The 21,026-nt window shown below is 41.2% G+C and overlaps 1 protein-coding gene across 11 annotated transcripts in view; it reads right to left on the reverse strand.

Moving 5' to 3' along the window:
* The window catches only part of AKAP13 (A-kinase anchoring protein 13), a 206,158-nt gene that overhangs the window by 19,836 nt on the left and 165,296 nt on the right, over positions 1-21,026 (reverse strand). For 9 of the 11 annotated variants that reach the window (XM_048317383.1, XM_048317386.1, XM_048317385.1 and 6 more), the window contains 10 exons: positions 18,123-18,251; positions 14,280-14,322; positions 13,017-13,122; positions 8,041-8,212; positions 4,814-4,881; positions 4,277-4,343; positions 2,948-3,080; positions 1,892-2,004; positions 1,199-1,345; positions 352-602 (listed from right to left, as the gene is read on the reverse strand). In XM_048317383.1, coding sequence (XP_048173340.1) covers positions 352-602; positions 1,199-1,345; positions 1,892-2,004; positions 2,948-3,080; positions 4,277-4,343; positions 4,814-4,881; positions 8,041-8,212; positions 13,017-13,122; positions 14,280-14,322; positions 18,123-18,251 — 1,229 coding nt within the window. The remainder of the gene's footprint in view (positions 1-351; positions 603-1,198; positions 1,346-1,891; positions 2,005-2,947; positions 3,081-4,276; positions 4,344-4,813; positions 4,882-8,040; positions 8,213-13,016; positions 13,123-14,279; positions 14,323-18,122; positions 18,252-21,026) is intronic. The other 2 variants (XM_048317388.1, XM_048317387.1) reach the window with 1 other exon arrangement.

The raw sequence follows: 21,026 nt of genomic DNA on the forward strand, positions 1-21,026 counted from the left end.
AAAATAAAATGACCCACCCCGAGTTAAACACCAGGTCAGTAATGCAGCCAAGAAACACACTGGGCATATTTTGCTGTGAGCTCCTGCCTATGCTCCAGGCTGTGGTCAAACTGTTTTGTGCCTGTCACTGAATGCTTCTCTTTCCCAGAAAATGAACTAAATTCATTTTCAACAGTGGACCTTCCTCTAAAAGAGCAAAAAGTGCTTCAAAAAGCAGAGGTGGAGATTTTTATGTGTGAAGAGTAAAGGTGCCATCAGCTGTATTTATCTGACAGGCACAAACAGGAGGGAAGGAAAAGCATCTGGCTTTCAGCTGTGTTCTCAGAACTGCAAACATTTTCCAGCACTTACTTGATTCACTAGGATGTCACCTATCCGCCTGATAACAAAGTTCTTTTCACTTTTGTCTGCCAGTGACTCCTTCTTCCTTTCCAGAATCCGCTGGAAAAACTGACTGTGGATGTGCAGCAAGTTTTCCAGGCAGGGAAAGATTTTGTCCACAACCTGCTGATCGTACTGCAGCTCCTTTAACATGGCTGCACTGTACACGTCGTTCATGATCTTCAGGGTGCGGACGTGGTGCATTTCTGTCTGCATTAGCTCTGGATAGGATGAGGACAAGAGTTCATTGGTTACAGCACAAGGAAAAGCTGCCATTAGAAAGCTTTTCCAATAACTGGGTTTCTCTAAGTGGCTCCAGAAAATTTCATGTCAGGAATTGTAACATCAGTCAAGAGCTTCATGAGTGAGAGAAACAGGGGGGAAGAGGAGTCTCACAACAGAGAGCTTTGAATGTTGCTGCTGAGGTCTCAATCTTCAGCCCTGCTATCTTCTCCTTCCTAACACCTCACTGCCAGCCTCCACATACCCCACTTTTGCCATACAGGATGGCTCCTGAATCCCTGAGGAAAAGACTTCCTATCTAGCTCCTTGTGCTGCAACCCAATCTGAAAGTCATCAGCAGATAAATGAGGAGAGGCAATTTCTGGGTTTTTTTGATGGCTTCTGGATATGTGAAATGCAGAAAGACAGCTCTCACATAATGCATTATGTTTCTAGGAACTTCAGGAATGAGAGTTTGGCTTTTGAGGAGACCAAAGCAATGTTCCTATTCACCTGCCTAAAGCTTCCCAAATCCATGTGAGAACATTAAGGAGCTGTCTACAGTGAGTGTAAAGTGAAGGTGCAGATGTCTCACCATAAATCACATCTTGCCGTTTGACAACATCTTTGTATTGCTGCTGTAGGAACTTGCTGTCCACTACTTGGCTCCAGGACTCTGCTTCCAGCTGCTTGGAATCTAATTCCAGGTCTCCCATGAGCTGTCCTTCATTCATGTCTGCACCTTCACAAAGCAATGTAAGTGCCATTAACTTGTCCCATTTGAGATTCCTGTCTAATTATTTAGGTTTAGGCTTTGTCAGTCCCACCACAGACATCACACACATTCTCCTTTGAGAACACAAATGATCATATACCACATAAAGACTAGTTATGAAAAACACTTTTAAAGGTTATTTCCTAGTTTCCTGTTCACCATTTTCACACAGACCAAATTCCAGCTCAGATAATGTATTCTTAATCTGCAACGTAATGACATTGCAGTTAAATAAAAAACCACAACAGAAGAGGAAATGTTTGTCCCTGAGCTAAATTCCAAGTAACTCAACTGTAACTAAAACCTTCTAAATGTTTTTCTGTAATTCAACAAGCTAAAGAGATTACTATGTGGGGCTTTGTTTTAGTTTATCATAATAATATTCTAAGATTAAAATAAATGCACTTTAATTGTCCATTATAAAGGAAGACACTTGCTGAAAATGGATTTTGTGTTTCTGGAAAGCAGCACTGAGACCTTCCTTTTCCTATAAATGCCATGGAGATCTCTTACCTTCATCAACCAGTGACTCCATGGATTCATTAACCCGGCTGATTTTATGTAAAGAGTCTGTTGACTGCGACAGGAATTTCCAAGTGTGTATTAAGCTGTCATCGTTCCCAACTCTGCAGAAAAACAGAACACAGAACATTGTTTATGACAAAAACCCAGCCAAATGTACTTTCAGATGAGCAGAATAAATGCATTTTAAATATGAATTGAAAAACAAAGCCAGCACTGCACGATTACGTACAGAAATGTGCTTTTATGAGTTGTTTACTAACTACCCACTGGAGCTTGAGAAGCTGTAAGTGCTACAGTTCTGAGTGACGGTGCTTTCCATAAAGAACCACTCCTGAGGTTTTACAGTTTGGATAACTTCATTCCAGTCACGTCCCATCCTCACTGCCCTTGGAGCAAACAGTGCAAAAAAATGCAACACCAAAGGCTATACAAGAGTCCTTATCACTAGCTCTGAGAAAGATCAGAAAAATGGACTGAAATTAAACTCCCCATGAATAGCCAGGACATCCAAAGTGCCCAGAATATGCCAGGCCCTGCAACTGCCTCACATGTAGAACTGCTCAACATGCAGCTACAGTAGGGACCATAAATTAGATTTTCTTCTATGCTTTTTTGTAATGAATTATGTATAATGCAGTCTAAAAACAGGAAGTGTGCAGCTCTGTGCCTTCACCCTCTTCTTATGGACACAAAAATTAATACTGTACCTGTGCTGCAAATGTGTGCTCAGTATCCAGCCCGAGGCAAGGGAATTTCTTCCTGGAGCCCAAAGCATCCCTGTGAAGTGGCCTTGAATATACCAGGCCATCTCAGCTGTGCCTCTGAACTCCTGCCACGACTAAACTAACCCAAACAATCTGATTGTGCAGAAGACAACTGATGGTATCATACAGAACACGGGTATTTCTGGTTTGTGATCCCTTTCACACCTTTAACACAAGTTGCAGCACGTGAATTTATTTTTAGTGAGATCTGTATTTCTTTATGTTGGCAGTGTCAGATAACACACACATACAGAGTCAGGTGTGGTGGGAGGAACCTCACCCTGCAATGTTCTGTATGGAGACACTTTTGGAGAGTGCTGTGGGCTGCTGTGATCTCCTGTTGAAGGTGGAGGCGACGGTGCTTTCGTCGGGAGCGAGGATCGCGGAGCGCGGGCGCTCCTTCGGCTGCGAGCCTGGAACGGAAGGGTGGGAGAACAGTCAGCCCATGCAAACACCTTAACCACTGTGAACTGGGATGATGATGACTTAAAAGGATCCAGACTCTAAAATCCACTGCCTTTTCTTTCTAGAATCACCCCCGGGGATGTCAGCAGATAGGAATAGACATAGGAAGGGAAGACCATCGACCCCTGTGCAGAACTCACTGCACTATGCTTGAAATACCCAGGTGGGATCTGCAACTCCAGAAACACACATGGGAAACTGAATTTAACTTTTTTGGTAATCAATAACGTGTCACAATCCACCCTGTTGCATTTTTATTTCCCTGGGCCCATAGTCATATAAATCTCGCTGCTTCGGGTCAAACTTTTTGAGATGGGTTTCTCTTATCAGTATGTACCACAGAGAAATGATAATCCTGATTTCACTATACCCTCACATACCTTTAACTAATCTGTTCATTTAATTCCAGATTTTTCCTTCTTCAGGTGCATTTCTGCTTTCTGGAGCAACACCTCTGAACTTCACGATAAATACCACAGTGAGTACAACTGTATCACATAGTGTGGTTCCATACAGAGATCTCCAAGCTATCACTCATCAAAGCTTACCACTTAAGCTTATCAAATCATGGCCCTGTAAAACCAGCTTGGGCTATTTCACACCTCTTCTTCACCCTTGGTTACACTGGGTCACTCTGCAGTGCAGTGTATATCTCAGCAAAGTCAGGAACAGCTTGCCAGTATTCCTCCTATTCAAAATTAAACTTTCTATTTTGCCTGCCTCAAAGCCCAAGACTATTTAATTAAGACAAAAATAATTGTATTTTGAATCCTCTGCACTTAATACTCATAGCTGGATTCTTTCCCGTGTCAGACACCCCTGGACATAGGGTGCATCTTCCAGATTTTGTGGCTTTAACAGCTATAGCCATTCAGCAAGCTAAAAGAGACAAGTAATTTTTCTAAATCTGAGATGATTTTACATTTGCTTAAAGTGACATGGACACTGCAGAAGAGGATGAACCCTGCACAACTTCAGTACAACTTCTGAAATCTCAAATATTGCTCAGCATGCACAGAGGATGCTCTCATCCCTGCTTTAATAAAAGCTTATTCTCCATAATATCCAATATCAGTTGTCAGAACAGTTAAGAACAGCAGATACAGACTACAACTCAAAGCAGAGGGAAAGGAACTTGTCTTACTTTTGTTTCTCATGGTTACTGTGGGTAACGAAGAGGTATCGTGTGCCTGGAGCATCCCTCTCTGTGGCTGAAAGAAAAATGAAATTCACTTTAATTTCTTCCTCCCTTCTCCCAGAAGATTGTACCATACAACTAAAACAAAAAAAAGCTAATTTTTTGTCTGAATCTGCTCAGTGTATGTGTATTTTTAAATATATTTTTTATTTTCCCTGAATGAAATGGGCAAAATAACAGATGGAGAAATATGCAGCAAATATGAAAATGTGAAAGTGATGACAATACTGAAGTGAACTGAAATCATAATTGCACAAACATTACTTAGCTTGGACAAGCAGGTTCCTTGCATTTGGCGTAAGCACAAATTCTGTGTGTTCCTCATATAAACAGTACATGTAACAGTTTTCATTATGTGAAAGCTTCAGCACAGGGGCTGAAGTTCTTTACAACAAGCTGGAAACTTTGTGCCATATGGTAGAAAGTGTTTTATATCTGCATAAACTTTTTTGTTTGCTCAGTAGAGTAGATGAAATCCCTTACCTTCATTTTGACCTTTGCGCAAGAAGCAAAACTCTCCTTACAGCCTTTGTGAACAATTGCATTACAGTCTGTCAAAAAAATCCCAAAAAACAATGAATTAAACAAAACCCCACAGAAAACAGGTCCGTTTTTGCTGTTTGTAATCTGAACTGTTCACCTTCACAGCTGAGAATTGTAACTTTCAGGCATCATTGTGGTTTACACAAGTAGCTACAAATTCTGAGAGAGAGGCTGCTTTCCAGGATAATTAGCCCTTTGTTTGTTAATAACATGGAATTTAACAGGAAATGCCGTTTAAAAATCAATGCAAGGTTGAGTTGCCAGGCGTCTTAAATTAAAGAACAAAAGGAAAAAAAACTGATGGCATGATTCCTCTGAAAGTAAGGTGGAAAGCAGAAGCAGGACACAGAAACAGAAACCAATTGTAGGGCCAATATTTCTCTGAAAAGACAAATACTGTTCTCATGAAGACAAGGACTGTGAGATCTAGAAGACAGAAGAGGACAGGGAAATTCATTTACATGAACTCAGACATCATGGGTAAGATCTACAGCACAGAACCCAAGTGCTGCTGTACTACAGGGTTACCAGAAAAGGCAGCAGGAGCAGCATCTGTCAGGGACCATGCCTGTGAGGTTGGGACTTCCTGCTGGAAACTGGATTGAAATTCTGGTCCAAAACCACGACATTCACCAATGCAAAGAACACCATGCTTTAACAGCACCCTTTACTGCATATTTGCCAGAGCAAAAGCTGGGTGGTTTGGGTTTTTCTGGTTGGTTTTTTTTTTTTTTTTTGAATACCCTGAGTCTGCCCGTGATCTCTGCCAGCAGATTTCTGGGAAAGAAAGTTTTCAAAAATGATTCAAACTGCTTGTTTTTTCATAAGAATTGAGAACTGGGTTTGAGGCTTTAACTCTTTTGGCAGATGAAAGACCACAGCTCAAGAGGAGATTCAGTAGCTTAGAGAAAAATACTTCCCCTCATTCATGACAACACTAACACAGATAATGAACTGTATTTCACATGTATGCTACACTGTAAGTGTGAAGTTCTGAATTATTTCTTGTAGCACCAAGAAAGGAAAAAAATCTATGTCCAGAATGACAAAATATGCTCACATTTCTAGAATATCTTACATTTGGGACAACCCAATAAAAGCCAGTAATTCTGGTATTTTGACAGAGATAAGGGTAAGGCCACAGGGTGCTGCTATTCTGGCAATGTCTCACCATTTCCTGTGCAAGAGAAGACAGAACAAAGCAACCTGAAAGCTCTTGCAAAAACCCACAAGCACTATATTTTTCCAACCAAACAAGGAAGAGAAACAGAACCTGCTCCTGGTGCATGAAGAGAGGCAGTGAGACAATTCAGAATAATGAAATTCACACTCAAGCTTTGAAAGCCTGAAGGCAGCTCTTTAGTGTGTACCATTTGGCAAAAAATTTGGATTTTTTCTATTATAAAAAATCTGGTTGCAGGGACTTTATTCTTTCAATTCAACTCTTCAGCAAGTAGGAAGTTCCTCTAACTCCTCTGTGTCACTAGCATTAATAACTAAAACGCTCTACACCTTATTTTCTGCATCACTGATCATAAAAAAAATAAAAACCACAAGGCAGAAAGCTACTAAAAATTAGGCTTTTTTGCTCATCCATTTGTTTCAGAGTATGCTCAATCTTTCAGCACTGAGCAGATATTTCAGGAACCTGGGGGGCATCACTGAAAAGCTGAGACATTGATTTAAAATGATCCAGTGCTTTAAAAGGCATCAAGAAAAAGTCATCTATAGGCGAGACAGAGCAGTGGTGGCAGCACCAGCCTACAACAGCACAGGAATATCAGAGCTTCTGCTGCTGGTTATCCATCATTTCCAAAAGATGATCACCTGAGGAGGATTTTAAGATGCAAAGGGAGAAAGAACCACTCTCAGATGTGAGCTCTCAACCTAGGCCCTCACCAAACTTTTTTTTATGGCATTAATTTTCTGGCCAATACAGAAAACTTACAAAAATTTTCCATTGTACCTTGAAAGTAAGGAAGGAACACGTGTGCCAAAACATATGACACTGTTGGGTTACTTTAACTCATTAGCATACAGAGCATTAAACTGGGATCTATTTGATTTTCTACGTGGCTTCAGAAGCTGTTAAGAAAGTCAACCGGGGAAAGGGAGAGGATGCATTTGAGAGCTTGTAATTGTTGATGGTTTACATTTCCCATCAGGCTGACACAGAGCATGTCTCAGACAAACAGCTCTACTGAAATCTCTTCCAGGAAACTCAGAGGTGCCATTCGGGATTCAGCTGGCTGCTCCTTCCCCTGCTCACATCTACCAGAAGGAACGGAAGGCTCCAGCCTGGGAGCAGTTCCTGCAGTTGCTTTGACTCATTTCTAAGCTAGTGGAGTAAAAAATTACTGACAGTGAGGAGAGGAGAGCCTTTCCCAGTGAGCTGCAGTGGGAAAAAGACGTTTTTGTCTGCATATTCTATAGCTTTGGGTTGCTGCATGAACCAAGCAGCGTTCTGGTCTCGACCACACAAACACCACTGACCTCATCGAGCTACAGGCATGAGAAACCATCTGATAAAAAAGGAGAAAAAAATCCCCAATCTGCCAGAAACTCTCAGTGAGGGTTCCCATCCTGCCTGCTCTGTGCTGCACGTCCTTCACACACTCACAGGTAGTTGTCATTTGACCTGTGATGCAATTTCTTGTACAAAGGGAGCAGAGGGTCAGTATTTCCTTTCTGCACCATGTGGTTCCCACTGTGGGTGCACCAAAGCAGTGTTTCAGAGAACTAAAGCAATACACCACAGATGGGTGGGACTTTTCTTTCCCCACTGGAAATAAAAGCCATGATCCAAGCCAGCTGTCCCTGTCCTCTGTCCATCTTAGCAAAGCACCTCAGCTCCAAGCCACTACATGCAGCTGAAATAACCAAAGTCCTCCTGACCAATAGAGCCCAACAAGGGGTAGAAAACCCCACAGCCTGCTGTGATGGCTGAGCTCAAGCTTAGGAAAGAAGTTTCAGGACACCTCCATGCATCCACAACTCATTTCAGTCCAGTTTCCACAAGGCAACACGCCGCTCCACGAATCACTGTCTCCAAAGTCTCCCTCCCACCTGACATCCTCAAGCAAAAGGAAAATAAAGTGTAAGGTTTGCATTTTCCATGCCAGATTCAATGAAAAATAAAAGGAAGGGAGGGAACCCCCCCGACTTACTTGCACAGTAGTACGAATCCTTATTGAAAGGCTTCATACAGTGGTAACAGGTTGCTTGGGCTACAACGGAGGTTGCAGTGAAGAGATGTCCATTTAACAGCTTCTTATCTTTTTCCTTCTCCTTGGAATCTTTGTCCTTCTCTTTTGTCTTCTCTTTATCTTTCTCCTTTTCCTGCCGAGACAAAATGACCAAAAGCCTCGTCACCTCGCAGAGGTCTCTTCCCTAGTTACAGATTGCTCAGTGTTTGCCTTTGGCACGGTGAGGACATCGATCGAGGTGCACCTGAACAATGGCCATGTGTCTGCACAGCTCTCCCTTAAAAATGCCACTCACAGCCCCTGTGGAAGTGGATTTACATACTATGGACTCACACAGCTGTCTCACCACTGCAGATGAAACTGAGTCTGTTCTGAAGGCACCTACTTCCTTCTACCTTTGTTTTATAGTTGCTTGGTTTAACGACTTTACCTCTTTTCTTTCTCTTGGCTCTTACCATTTTAAATAAATTGTGTTAAACGCAAATACCACACGCAGTGTGTATCAGAATTTCAACACAGTTATTTTTTAAGGCCAAACCATAAGGCTCGTGATTCGCAGCTGCGTTTTTAATGGAGAACACAAGCTCTTCCTCAGAGCCTGTATAGTCTCACTGCCAGAGTATTTCCACCTCTGTTTTCCTTCCAACCAGAGACTTTTTCAACAGTTACATGCAACCCCAAGTAACTATGTGAAGCTTTTTGGCAAAATGGATCTTTTATATACTCTCAATATATGGCACCACAGAAAGGCTGAGGAACAACAGCAACACCATAAAAGACCTTCTCATCTTCCACAAGCCACAAGTCAACCTCTGGGCTACTCAGCTTTGGAAAGATGACAAGCACAGACAGTTTCTGCAACTTTTAGGAGCGTTTTTGCTTATTTTTCTATGGCTCCCTTAGACAGAAAATACTAAATACAAAGACTTTGAAACATTTTTCCCCGCACCCTTTCATGGATTTGGAATTCTTCCAAACAATTTTTAAAGGAAACGCCACAGAAAACCTCTGAATTTGAATTACAGTGACTCCTTGTCTTTCCAAGTACCAACCCACAACATGTTTACCATATTAATCAGCTCCAGGTCTGCACTTTTAACTACCGCTGCAGATTTCCTGGCATCTGAAAGAGAAGCTTAACCAGAAACTGGTAAAGGCTTCTGTCAGCTTATCTTTGCATTTTGTTATTTATATGCCATGTGCCCTTTGCCTAATATTATCATAGGCTGAGTATCAGGGAGCTGCAGGGCTGCCCATGTGAGCAACTGCCATGGAGTGGCTGGAAGAGGGATGGAGCTCTGCAGCCGCTGCAGGAAACTCTTGAGCCCTGGATGACACACTCAAATAATGAGTAACTCAGCCTAAGGACTCCTCTCCCAACACATCCCAGGCAAAATGCCAGTGCCGGAGTCTCCCTGCAAAGTGTCATAAACAGAAAGTCTATTTACTGGCCCCAAACACTATTTTGTTCTGCAAATAAGCAAAACTAGGAGCATTACCATATGGAATAATCCTGTCTGAAGCAGAAAACCTGCCAGAAAGAGTCTGTATTGCATCACATCTCCGCCTCCTCTGAGCTATCAGCCTGGCTCACCACCCCACGGAAACCTCCAAAGCCCCATTTTCCATCCGCTGACCTGCCCATCTTTAACCATATCCAGCCTGGCACAGTTCAGGAACTGAAACTCTGCAGTTTAGGCCTGGCCTGACAGTACCAAGTTGATGCCTGGAGTTTTGCTCTACTGCCAAGCCTTGTGAAGCTCCAAGAGTAAAGAGCACTCTAAGCTCAAGCTAAATCTTGTGACTCTCATGCTGAAAGGAGATTTCCCATCCTATACTTCAAACCGACCTGAAATGCACTGTGAAACCCAGCAATTCTGAAGTCTGATTTTAATTTCAATTAAAGCTGAACAACCTCAGGAAAAACAGGAAATCGGTACACCACTTTCAAGGAGGAAACAGCAAACTCCACACAGGGGCTGCCTGCCACTCCACTGAAGGACAAAGTCTCACAATGAGATTTTTTTCAGCTTTTTCTTTTTTCCTGTGGCAGTTACTGGAACTTCATTTAAAGAAGGACAGTAGAAACAAGACTATTTTTGTGCTCTTGGAGATGCCAGTGAGATCTGAAGCCCGGCTTTGTGGCTGAACCGACGTGCCAGAGCAGACACCACGACAGGTACCGCGGCACCGAATTAACACCACACACCACAGCAGTGGATCCCGCTCCCCAGGAACCATGGAGCTCTTACCTCCCAGTGCTTAAGTCCCACCAGCCTGACTGTGATCTGAGGTACTTCTGAGAATCTATTCCGTTTTACCGACATCCTTCCCCCGGGGCAGGAGAGCTGCTCCCCACCAGGAACTGCTCCCCACTAGCCCATGGCGATGCTGGAGGCTGCAGCAGGGCCGGGGATGGAGGCACAGCACAGAGGAGTTGAGCAAAAGGGGGGAGGGGCAGGACAGTTGCTGACTTCCTTAAAGATGATTTTAGCTACTTTGCTACTGCTTGATCTTGCCCTACCGTAGGTTCCACTGTGAAAAAAAAAAAACCAAAAAACCAAACCCATACAGGCAGAAAGGATGTGATTAATATTTTACAAGTCGCGAGTCAATATGAGACCACCTATTTAAAAGGTAGAGGGGAGTAAATCAAACACTCTGTGATGTTTGAGGTACAGAAAAAGTGAATTTTAACACACCTCAGTGTTGCTACATACTACTTCAGCAAACAAAGTGCTGCAGAAGTTGCCCAGACAGAAAGGTTTTGTGTGTTCGCACTCCTCCTGCTCTGCAGGTCACAGATATTCTGTCTCCTAATCCTTTCAAACGCTTAGAACTCCTACCATTTACCCTGAAATGCTGCTGCTGGCACAGCACTGCCTTATTACTGTGCAAGGCAAGGAAAAAGAAAAATTACTCATGCTAATTGTTGTAATTTCTCAGAAACTCTTGACCAAAATGAAAAAAAAATAGGGTTTTTTCCTGAACTGACAAAGATAGAGCATGTTTAAGACTCTGCAAATGTGAATCAGTGCACTCTGCTAACAGCAACAGATTCACTGATAATCCCAAATAACACCAAGGACACACCAGGCATGGGTAAATTCACATCATCTTCTACCAGTATGCCCTCCAGTTAATGCTCTAAACACCCCCTTTTTTTTAAAGGGTTTTTTACCTAACTCTCTGCAACATTTTCCAAAAGAGCTGTTGTCATTAGTAGGCTCAAATATGCTTTATTTTACTTTATTTCATCTCAGTAAACTGCATTTCTGAAGGTCTGGAGATCAGTAAAACCAAGCTGAAAAGACACTGAAACCTCCCTCCCTCCTGACAGCTCAGAAACCAACTTCCTTTGTCAAACTTCCTCTTTCAAGGTTTGTTGTTCTGTTGGTTTTAACTCTCAGAGGTTTTTCTCGTCTGTAATGCTTCTGAGAAATCAGTATTCCAATGAATTTTTGGTCAAATTATTTAAATGTGCAGGTGGAGCTTTAAAAATGTACATAATGCAAACATTCCACTGTGAGCAGACAAGAAATTGTAACTCGAATTACATTTTGGCTTTTATTTAGTAAAAGTATGAGAGTTGATACAAGCTGCAATTTTTATAGTGCATGTTATGGTTGGGATTTTGGAGCAACTCTTTGTCAACACTTTCAGACACAATCACAAAACTAGTGAAATCAGACTGCACTGAGCAAGTATATAAAAGCACTGCTGCTATATTTTCTGTCCCAACCAGATCTCTTACCTCTCTCTCCAGTTCTTGCTTTAGAGATTATTCACATTAATTGCAAGAACCAGTTAATGAACTTCCAGTCTCACTCACAGTCTGTGCAAAATGCTCCTGAACTTCTCACTGGTGTTTGCACAGAGGTTTCTATGTAAACAGATTTACTTTTTTGACTTTGTACTTTGCAGCAGGGAAAAGCACTGTCCTAAAGTTGCTCAGCAGCAGCTCTGAGTCACTGAAACTTGTGGCTTTCTGTCTTTAAAGACAAATCCATGAAGAGGAGCTGTGTGTAATTCCACTTCTCAAGAGCCTTCCAACAGTATTTACCAACATATTAACTACACATCACCTAATGAGACAGTAAAGTGCTCCGAGCTTCTGTCAGACAGATGAATTGAGGTGAGATTCAAGCAAAAAAATCCAAGCCAAGAAAATCCCCAAACATATATTAACCTTCAGGGAACAATCTAAGGCAACAACAGCCCGTTTGTGTGAAATATTTAGCATTAATGTAATTATTTCTGTAACCAATACTGTTCCCAGAAAATTCAGCTGTGCTGAGCAGGGCTTAACTTTCAGCAAATTAAATTCCAGGGTTTCAAGGATGGAAAAAGGGAAAAATATATATATTGGCCATCACTAAAGGTCACTGTTTGAGCAACTTCTCCTGCAGTGCACAGGAACTTTGTGGCAAAAGTAAAAAAATGGTGAAAAGACAATACAGCCTTCAGCAGCCAGTCCCTTCTTACAGCTCCTGTCCTTGTTTTATTAAACACTGCTCAGGTTCTGTAAAAATTAGACTCATTAATCACTACAAAGCCCTAACTCATGCCAGGGCAAAATTTATTCTCTGTGGGGAAAGGAGTAAAACCATAGAATCATAAAGGCTGGAAGAAACCTTCAAGATCATCCAGTGCAACTGTCCACCCAGCGTTGCCACTGTAACCCAAATCTAGGACCCAGCACTTGGCCTTATTGAACCTCATACAGCTGTCCTTGGGCTCAGTTTTGGGGTGCTAAGATTTCCCATGGAGCCAGTTCCTATCACCCCACAGACAATCCTGCCCTTACAAAAAAAAAGGAAAAAAAAAAGGAAGGAAGAAAGTAAAAGAAAGTAAAGAAAGGAAAGTCAGGCAAAGACTTAAACACAAAATCCATCTCTGCTGCCTAGGGCACTCCAAAAATCACAAGAAGCACTTACTTTGCTCTTCTTGCTGCTGGACATTTTATTCCTGAGGTAGCTGAAGGTGCGGCTGACTTTTGTTACACCTTTACCAGCGGGGACACTGCTGCTCTCTTCGGATATACTAAAATAAAGATAAAAGTTGCTTTTGGTTTTTCTTCCCGAAGCATCTATTAAATGGATAGATTCTTTTTAAAGGACAAATGCATTTCTTAGCCAACAGAGTCTTGGGTTGCTTTCTGGTGAAAGAGAAGGAAGAGTGAAGACAAAATGCCAATCCACTCATTTTGAGATAAATTTCAAGGAATCCTCCTATCTGTTTTGAAGCAGGCCATGCCATAGCACCCTCTGCTGCTCCCCTTGTCAAATAACCAGGAACCATTAATGCTGGTAAAGAACCATTTCCTTCCAGAGAAAGGCATCTAATGAACTCTGAAAAGGCAGTGAATGTTTTTAACAGAAACCACACTGTCTGCAAAGCCTCCCCTGAGAAATGAGAATACCAATATTAAGTAATAAACCACAATGGTTATGTGTATTAATTTAGGAATTTTTAGGATCCCAGATAATTTTTGCCAGTCTTTACATGCACAAGCTTATGACTTCTTCAGCTACAAAGGAAGAATAAGGAAACTATTATTGTATTAAAGGACACAATCTGTCAATATTAAGCACAACACAAACCAAAAGCAGAAGAGCAGAAATACAAATTAAACCAAGAAGGAGAAAACAGCAGTGAGCAGAGGGGAAGAGCCTCCCAGTCACAAAATAAAACCAAAGCTGCCAGTGACACAGAGACCAGACACTCAGCTCCCTCAGTGCCACAAACGTCCTTCCTCCAGTGAAGCACTTTGAAAGCCACCAGGAAGATTATCTCCTCTGTGCAACATGCAAGGATGAAAAGTAACATACAAAAACACGATTGTTTTGGCCTTTGTTATATAGAGAGAGAGAGAATTACCCACAGGGAGAAAGAACTACTTTTAGTGTAAAATATAAGTCAGGGTAAACTGATACCATGCAACAATGCATAATCTGATGTTATTGGCTATGAATAAACACAGAGCCTCATTAAGAGGTGAGACTTAGAACAGACTTTCCTATTCTGTGATCTAGAATATTCTTCAGCCTTTAGAGATACGGGACTGATTTTCAGCAGCCTGACAACTCCTGATTTCAGCTGAAGTGCACTGGTGCCAGGAGGGGTTCTGGGTGTCCAAGGCAGAGCCCACTGCAGACAGAGTCCCCCAGAAGGGACACGGTGTCCCCAGGATACTGTACCTCTGCACCGAGGAGCCCACGGAGCTGCCGAACGACTGCGCACCTGGAAAAGACGGGAGGGACAGGGGGTGACAGGTTAGACTGCAACCTTCCAAAAAAACATCATTTGCATATTGGGACAGCTCAAGAGGAAAGGGAAATGTTTTCCAGAAGTGGGTGTTTAGAACAGATTTCACATGTTCAGGATAAAACCTGTTCCCTGCATCCTTGGCTGCTCTCAAATTAGATGCTGAGGCAAAAGCCTGTTTAGTATTTTTATCCCTCTTCAGCTATTAAGTAAAGACTGTGCAACTGTTAAACTTGCTGGTAAATCAGGGTGTCTGAATCAGAACTGCCAATTCAATGACAATAGGTATAAATGAGAATCATTCTGACACAATGCTTTTATTTATACTGCACTAGAAAGGATCTATTGTACAGCACATCCGGGTTCCATGTATAAAACTTTTCTGCTTGATAAAACTGTAGTTCATTTTCCCATCAAAATCCTGAGGCACTTCATAAAGAGTAAGGGAAACAAGGGAAGCCTTATTCCGTTTTCCACAAAATGTTACCAGCCTGGGGCTCCGTCACGAAACACTGCTTGAGGAAAGGCTGAATTTCAACATGAAGCTGAAGCCCTGCCAATGGCACCAACTCTCTTCACACAAGAAACCTGCTTGCACAACACATTTGGAGCAGATCTGGGAGCTGACACCATTTACCAGAACCATCGAAGAACACTAAAACATCAGGATGAAATGATCCAGGACAAAGGGCTCTCTCTGAAGTAACTGGGCTTGCCAGGACTCCAAAAAAATCTTCATACAATTACTGTTTGCAGCCCTATCTGAAGTTCAAGAAGCAGCATGACTGTCACCTTATTAGGCTTCTGCATTTAGACTGCAAGAAAAACAGTATTTTGGCTCAAATTCCCTTAATGCTAAGGGTGAATGCAAAAGAGCTACTTGCCATTAGAGAAAAAGATGTCCCTTTACCCAAAAGCAGTAAGTGCATTAGGAAAATCCGTGCATACAATATTAGGCTTTAAAACCAGAGTTTTCTAACCACTGATTCAAGTGCCAACAGAGTCTGAGACAGAAATAACATTTCTTCATATTGAGAAACTAAAATACAGGCATACCCCGTTACCTAAACCCTGCTTGGAGAGCTGTGTTAATATTTCCCTTGCAAAATATTTCACCTCATTAATGATTTATCCCAAATACACCAAAGTTAGTAATACTGTAATATGTATGCAATGAAGTCCACTATTTGATTTCTAACAGTGATATTATATTTTTATAATATAAAACTACCTAAGTGCCTACTAAGATCACACAACTAATTTACAGACTTCCAAATTCTTGGTTAAAGTTCCTGTAACTCTGGTTCCCGTTTCAGTTCTAGTTTGCTTTTAACCTGTGTTAGGCCTCCTTAGTCTTTCATTTCCTTTTAAAATAGATTCCTCAGTTTGACTGGATTTAAGTATTTCACAAACCTTTTTGTTTCTCTGCAGTTAACATCAGAAATGTGAACAAACTCTGAACCAAGAGCTGCAATAATTTGATATTTGTGACTGTTTTTCATTACCTTGAGAAAATACACTGCATGGGAACTACAATTACGTATCATTTATCTTGTACTGCAATAGTTGTTTTCTCTTAAAAGCAGGGGTCTCTTGGTGCTGGCAGGCAAAATAAATCCAGTCAAGAATCGAGGTCTGTTTATGATTTCATATTTTAGATTATAACATAACATCACATGATCAACCCTCTGCTGCAAGCTGTAAACCCCAGGAAGATAAGCATGGAAAAAGACACATCTTCTCACCTTCTGGTTTGTTTCTGAAGTAGAACAGGGGAAGGAAAGCTTATTTTCTTAACGTTTTGTGTTTTCTGTCATGACCAGGAACAAAACTGACATCTGACTTCACAACCCACGAAAAAATGAAGTTTTTATTTCAGAAGCCAGAACTGCTATCTGTGTACAATGAACATGGGCTAGCAGCCAAATTTTGCTGTACTCATCTGAGCACCTTTTAAGCATCACCCACCAAAATTAGTTCATATAGTAGCTAGATTTGAAATAATTCATCAGGATCCATTATGCAGAAAGCAGTGACTGGACTAGGATGCTGAAACCAGCTTGCAATGCCTTCATGCTGCCAGTAATCAAACTTCTGTGGGTCAAGAAATCCACAGGCTTCGTAATAATTGTCCAGCCATCTGAAATCCGTATCTTACATATATCACCAAACAAACTTCAACTAATTCTCCATTTTCTAAAGAAAAACAGGCATGGAGAGGTTGAAGAGTGGTAACTGAAATGCACGAGCAATCTTAATGTTCACACATCCATCCTCTTATGAGAAATGAACCCTAAAGATGTGAAAAAACAAATTGGTCTGGGATTACTCCATGAAAAATGCCCATTGCCAAAGCAGTCTTAGAAACAGCTGTGGCTAAACCAACCTTCATAAAGTCATCACAATATCCTCAAACATGTAAAGAAAACAACATTATTGTTTGAGACAGTATCTGGCACTATCTTAAATGATCATCATTAAAAGGAGCGCTGTTGAGGGAGAGAAGATAAATACTGGCTACCATAAATATCCTCTAAAATTGTCATACCCTAACATGAATATCAGGTGTTGGATGCTTAAAACAAAAAACCAAAAATAAACAATAATAAAATAACCCAAACCCTCAAAAGAACAGAACTCACCAAACAAACAAAATCCACCAAAAATTTTACCTAAAGGTACTTTTTACTGTGGGTCATGATAGAATGCACAGCTGTGTTTTTGCAGTTCACTTTGTGGGGTTCATGAACTCTGAGTTGTGTTAAAAGCAGAAGAAAAGGACAGAGAAACAAGGAAGGAGCTTAAATATGGAAGTGGGTAATATCACACCTGGGCAAGGACTTTCTCGAAGGAAGGGACAAACCCACAGTGAAGACCAGGAATGGAAAGGAGGAGAATTTAGATACATACAACATGGATGGTGTGGAGATTGTTTTAAATTCAGAAAGCAACCAGAATCTATTGGACTGGAAAGCAATTTCCCCCATCCCAGTATAGACACAAGCAATGTGTCTGGTTTATTTCAACAGTCTAATAAAACATGCTTAAAAAATAGGAAACATTTTCAATTATCTTTGATAAGCCTATTTAAAAAACACAAAAGGAGTCTAAATTACTTTAATTCAATCTTCTGCCTTAGTCAGGCTTCTTTTAGCAATGGAGCTTGCAGGAGAAAAAAAAGCTACCAGAGAACTCTCGCCTGTTTCCCACAGAACTATTTGGATAATAATATCAGGACCTAGATATGATCACCTTGAGGATTTAAGGTGTTTGACTGCAATATGTGCTTTTTGCATAGTGGGGGAACTGTGAAGTTGCTGTGAAGATTTTCAGAATTTAATAATCAGGGCTTCTGTCCACTTCTCTTCCACTGAGCAATGCACTCACTGTCACTTTTGGAGGGCAAGATTCTACCTCTTCTGCTAACTCCATGCACTGCAACAAGCTCAGGGCAAGTATTTTGGTTTCAGTAAAAAGGTAAAGATTATTTTGCTGCTCAGAGTGGCAGGTGATGATATTTGCCACGTGGATACAGACTAAAACTAACCAGATAAGATGTGATGGTGCTGATGTAGAAGATTCTTTAGATAATAATCCTTTTATTCTGCCATTAGTGAGTATTCAGATACAGCATTAAGATAATGCTATTAGACATCATGCAATGGAAAGGTTAGCTCAATGTTTGCAAGGTGAAATTCCAGTGTCTGAAGCAGAAAACCAGATTTCCCTTTGTTTCCACCCATTATGGCTGCAATGCACAGAAAACAATTACTTACTATCCAACTCCTCCTCCTCCTCATCACTGGAAGAAGAGCCAATAGAAAAGAGAGTTTTAGACTTAGGAATGAATGGAGAGATGCTGAAGGAGAAGGAGATTCGTCTCGATGGTCGAGTCCGGCCCTGGGCTGAGAAGTGGGTTAACAGCAGACATTAGAGCATGCTTGAAAATGCATTTAAAAATAAAAAAAGGACAGGAAAGCAGCCAAAGCAAACTAAAAGCAAAGCAAAGGAAATGTCTGCAAAGCAGCTGGCTCCAGAAAGGCACAAGAAACAAAGAACTGAGAATGTGCAAATTCCAGAGGATGCAGGTTTCAGAGGGCGCAGGTCTCACTGCATGCACAGATCGAGGTTTGAAGCTTTCCCTATTTTTGGTGACATTTTTTTATAGGACCTCTTAGTGAAGAATTATAGGCAGCTAACTTTCCAAACTCAATACCAACAACAAAATGGATCTCTGCACAAAGGGCATCAGCTTCGCTGAAAGAACTGCCAAGGACTCAAACCAGAACACCTCAAGATATCTGTTTAAAGGTGCTTTCTGCAGTTAAATGACACAGCAAAGCTACCAAATATTAGCAAGGTCAGTTTATCTGAAGTGTTAACTTAATCTACCTGGGGAGGTTCTTGCCACTTCCATCTCTAAAAAAAAAAAAAAATCAAAAATGCTGATAATGTTATGCCCCTGAAAATTTCCAGCTTTAAAAAAAGAGACACTTCTTCCAAAAGAAAACAGAAAAAACAAGCATCTCTTTTGCCTTCTTCTAAAATTTAGGAGTCCCTGTTTTAAAGAAACTGCCTGAACATGAGAAAAGCCACACTACAGGCTCTTCTGCCCTTGCCTGGAAGATGCCTACTAAACACAGTGCCAAATTCAGCAATTATCCATGAAATCACAGATCCCATCATTTATTTTTAAGAGCAGCCCTTGCACAGCAGCAGCTTTGCAACAATTCTTTGTAATTACAATGGTCTCTGACAAGAGAAGTAGGAGCCAGTCAGCCACTCTTCATTGAAACTGGATTCCCAAAGGCTGTATTTCCCAAACCTTCTCTTCATACAAGCACAGGTGGAAATCTCTGAGCTGTGACCTGATTGCTGGACACCCAGTGCTCATATGGTACATCTGTATGTCCTGGGAAAGGTGACTGGGACACGGCTGAGGAAACTCTGCCCCTGGGACAGGTCTGATCTAAGGGTCCTACTTAAGCACCTACATTAAATGTCTTCAGCACATGTATTCAGGCACTTCTAAGTCATTCCATGGATAAATCAATTCACTTGCAGGACAGGGAAAACAGGCTAAAGACTTTATCAAGTATTAAACTTCCAAGAGAAAGATGAAGCAATGATTGCTCTCTTTGAATGAAATATGTCCTTTCAGCCACATACAATGAGGGTTTTTGCATGGCTGGTATCATACATCAAAAGTGAATTCAGAATATAAAAACACTGTCCAAGCAATAGCCAATGCTATGCAAGCAATGCAAAGCAAACTCCTCTGAAAACTTCCTCCAGCCATTAGTCACAAATGCCAGTTGCCTACAGGCAATTTGACTAAAATGTGCACAGTTTTCCAACGTAAGCAGAACAACCCTAGAGGGACCCAATGAAAGGCATTTAAACTGAAGAATTCTTAGCAAGACCCACGCATTAGTTTTGTTTAGACTGCCTTTTGAAGGAGTTGTTCTAGTGTTCCAGACTTGAAGAACACAATTAAGCAACACCACTTTTTCTTCTGTAGTCTACTGTCTATTTAGACTAAAAGTCAAGATGAACAATAGTACTTTACTGTAAATTGAACCACCTTCTTCAGCCCAGTTCAACTTCCATTTCAGTGGTTTTATTTATAGCAATTCCTGGCTTTATAACAGTGCTCCACACTGGAAATTTGCTATTCCAAGGCTAAAAGCATTCTTCCGAGCACTCCAGCCAACAGCTCTTGTGACCTCCCTCTATAAAATGCTGAAGGATTAACATTGTGAATGGCCACAGCAGCTCTTGGAACATCTGACACATCAGATGGAGTGTGGGCTAGGAACTCAGTCTTGGAAATTGCTCCTGCCTCAGCACACATGACAATAAACAGTAAAAATAAAAGAAATCCCTTCATATGTTTATTAATCTGGATTTAGTTTTTAAAGTTCTCATGCACACAGCATGTTGCTTGCTGCTTTCTTCCCATTCAGACACATTTGCAGGGATCAGAGGGTCACTTTTTCTTTTAAACACCTACCACAAGATTATGCAAGTGGAATAAAGAACTGAATTTGTCCTAGAATTCACTTCTATGTCATTCTTGCATAACTCTTAAGTGTCCTGCTGGAAAAACATGAACATGAAACCCAGGTGACACAAGGGAGTTTATACAACAAGACCTCCTTGTAAGAGGCACTAAACTGCTTCCCATGTCCTATGCTCACAATTCAAACAATACTGTTCCTCTTTCCAAGGGGAAGAATGAAGTAGAGTAATAGAATGGTTTGGGTTGGAAGGGACCTTAAAACTCATCCAGTTCCAGCCCCCTACCATGGGCAGGGACATCTTCCACCAGATCAGGTTACCCTGAGCCTCATCCAACCTGGCCTTGAACACTGCCAGGGATGCAGCAGCCACAATTTTCTGTGTGATTCACCGAAGTTTCTCTAGTTAGGAAGGTGTCAGGATTGAGAAAAAAAATCCATGAGCTAAATTTTCCAAGTGATTACTCCTTTTGTACGCTCATATTAACCCCTCAAATGCTCTGATTTTCAAAAACCACCTTTCTATAAAAATGTGGCCCTTTTGAGAGGTCACAAATTAATGACAGAGAAAATGATACTCACAGGAATGTTAGTAATTTTTACATTCAGTGTCCCAAACTCACAGACATTTGCCTCAAAGCAAAGACTAACTCTGCTACT

Source organism: Corvus hawaiiensis, chromosome 13 (genome assembly GCF_020740725.1).
Source record: "Corvus hawaiiensis isolate bCorHaw1 chromosome 13, bCorHaw1.pri.cur, whole genome shotgun sequence".
In the NCBI taxonomy this organism is placed as follows: Eukaryota; Metazoa; Chordata; class Aves; order Passeriformes; family Corvidae; genus Corvus; species Corvus hawaiiensis.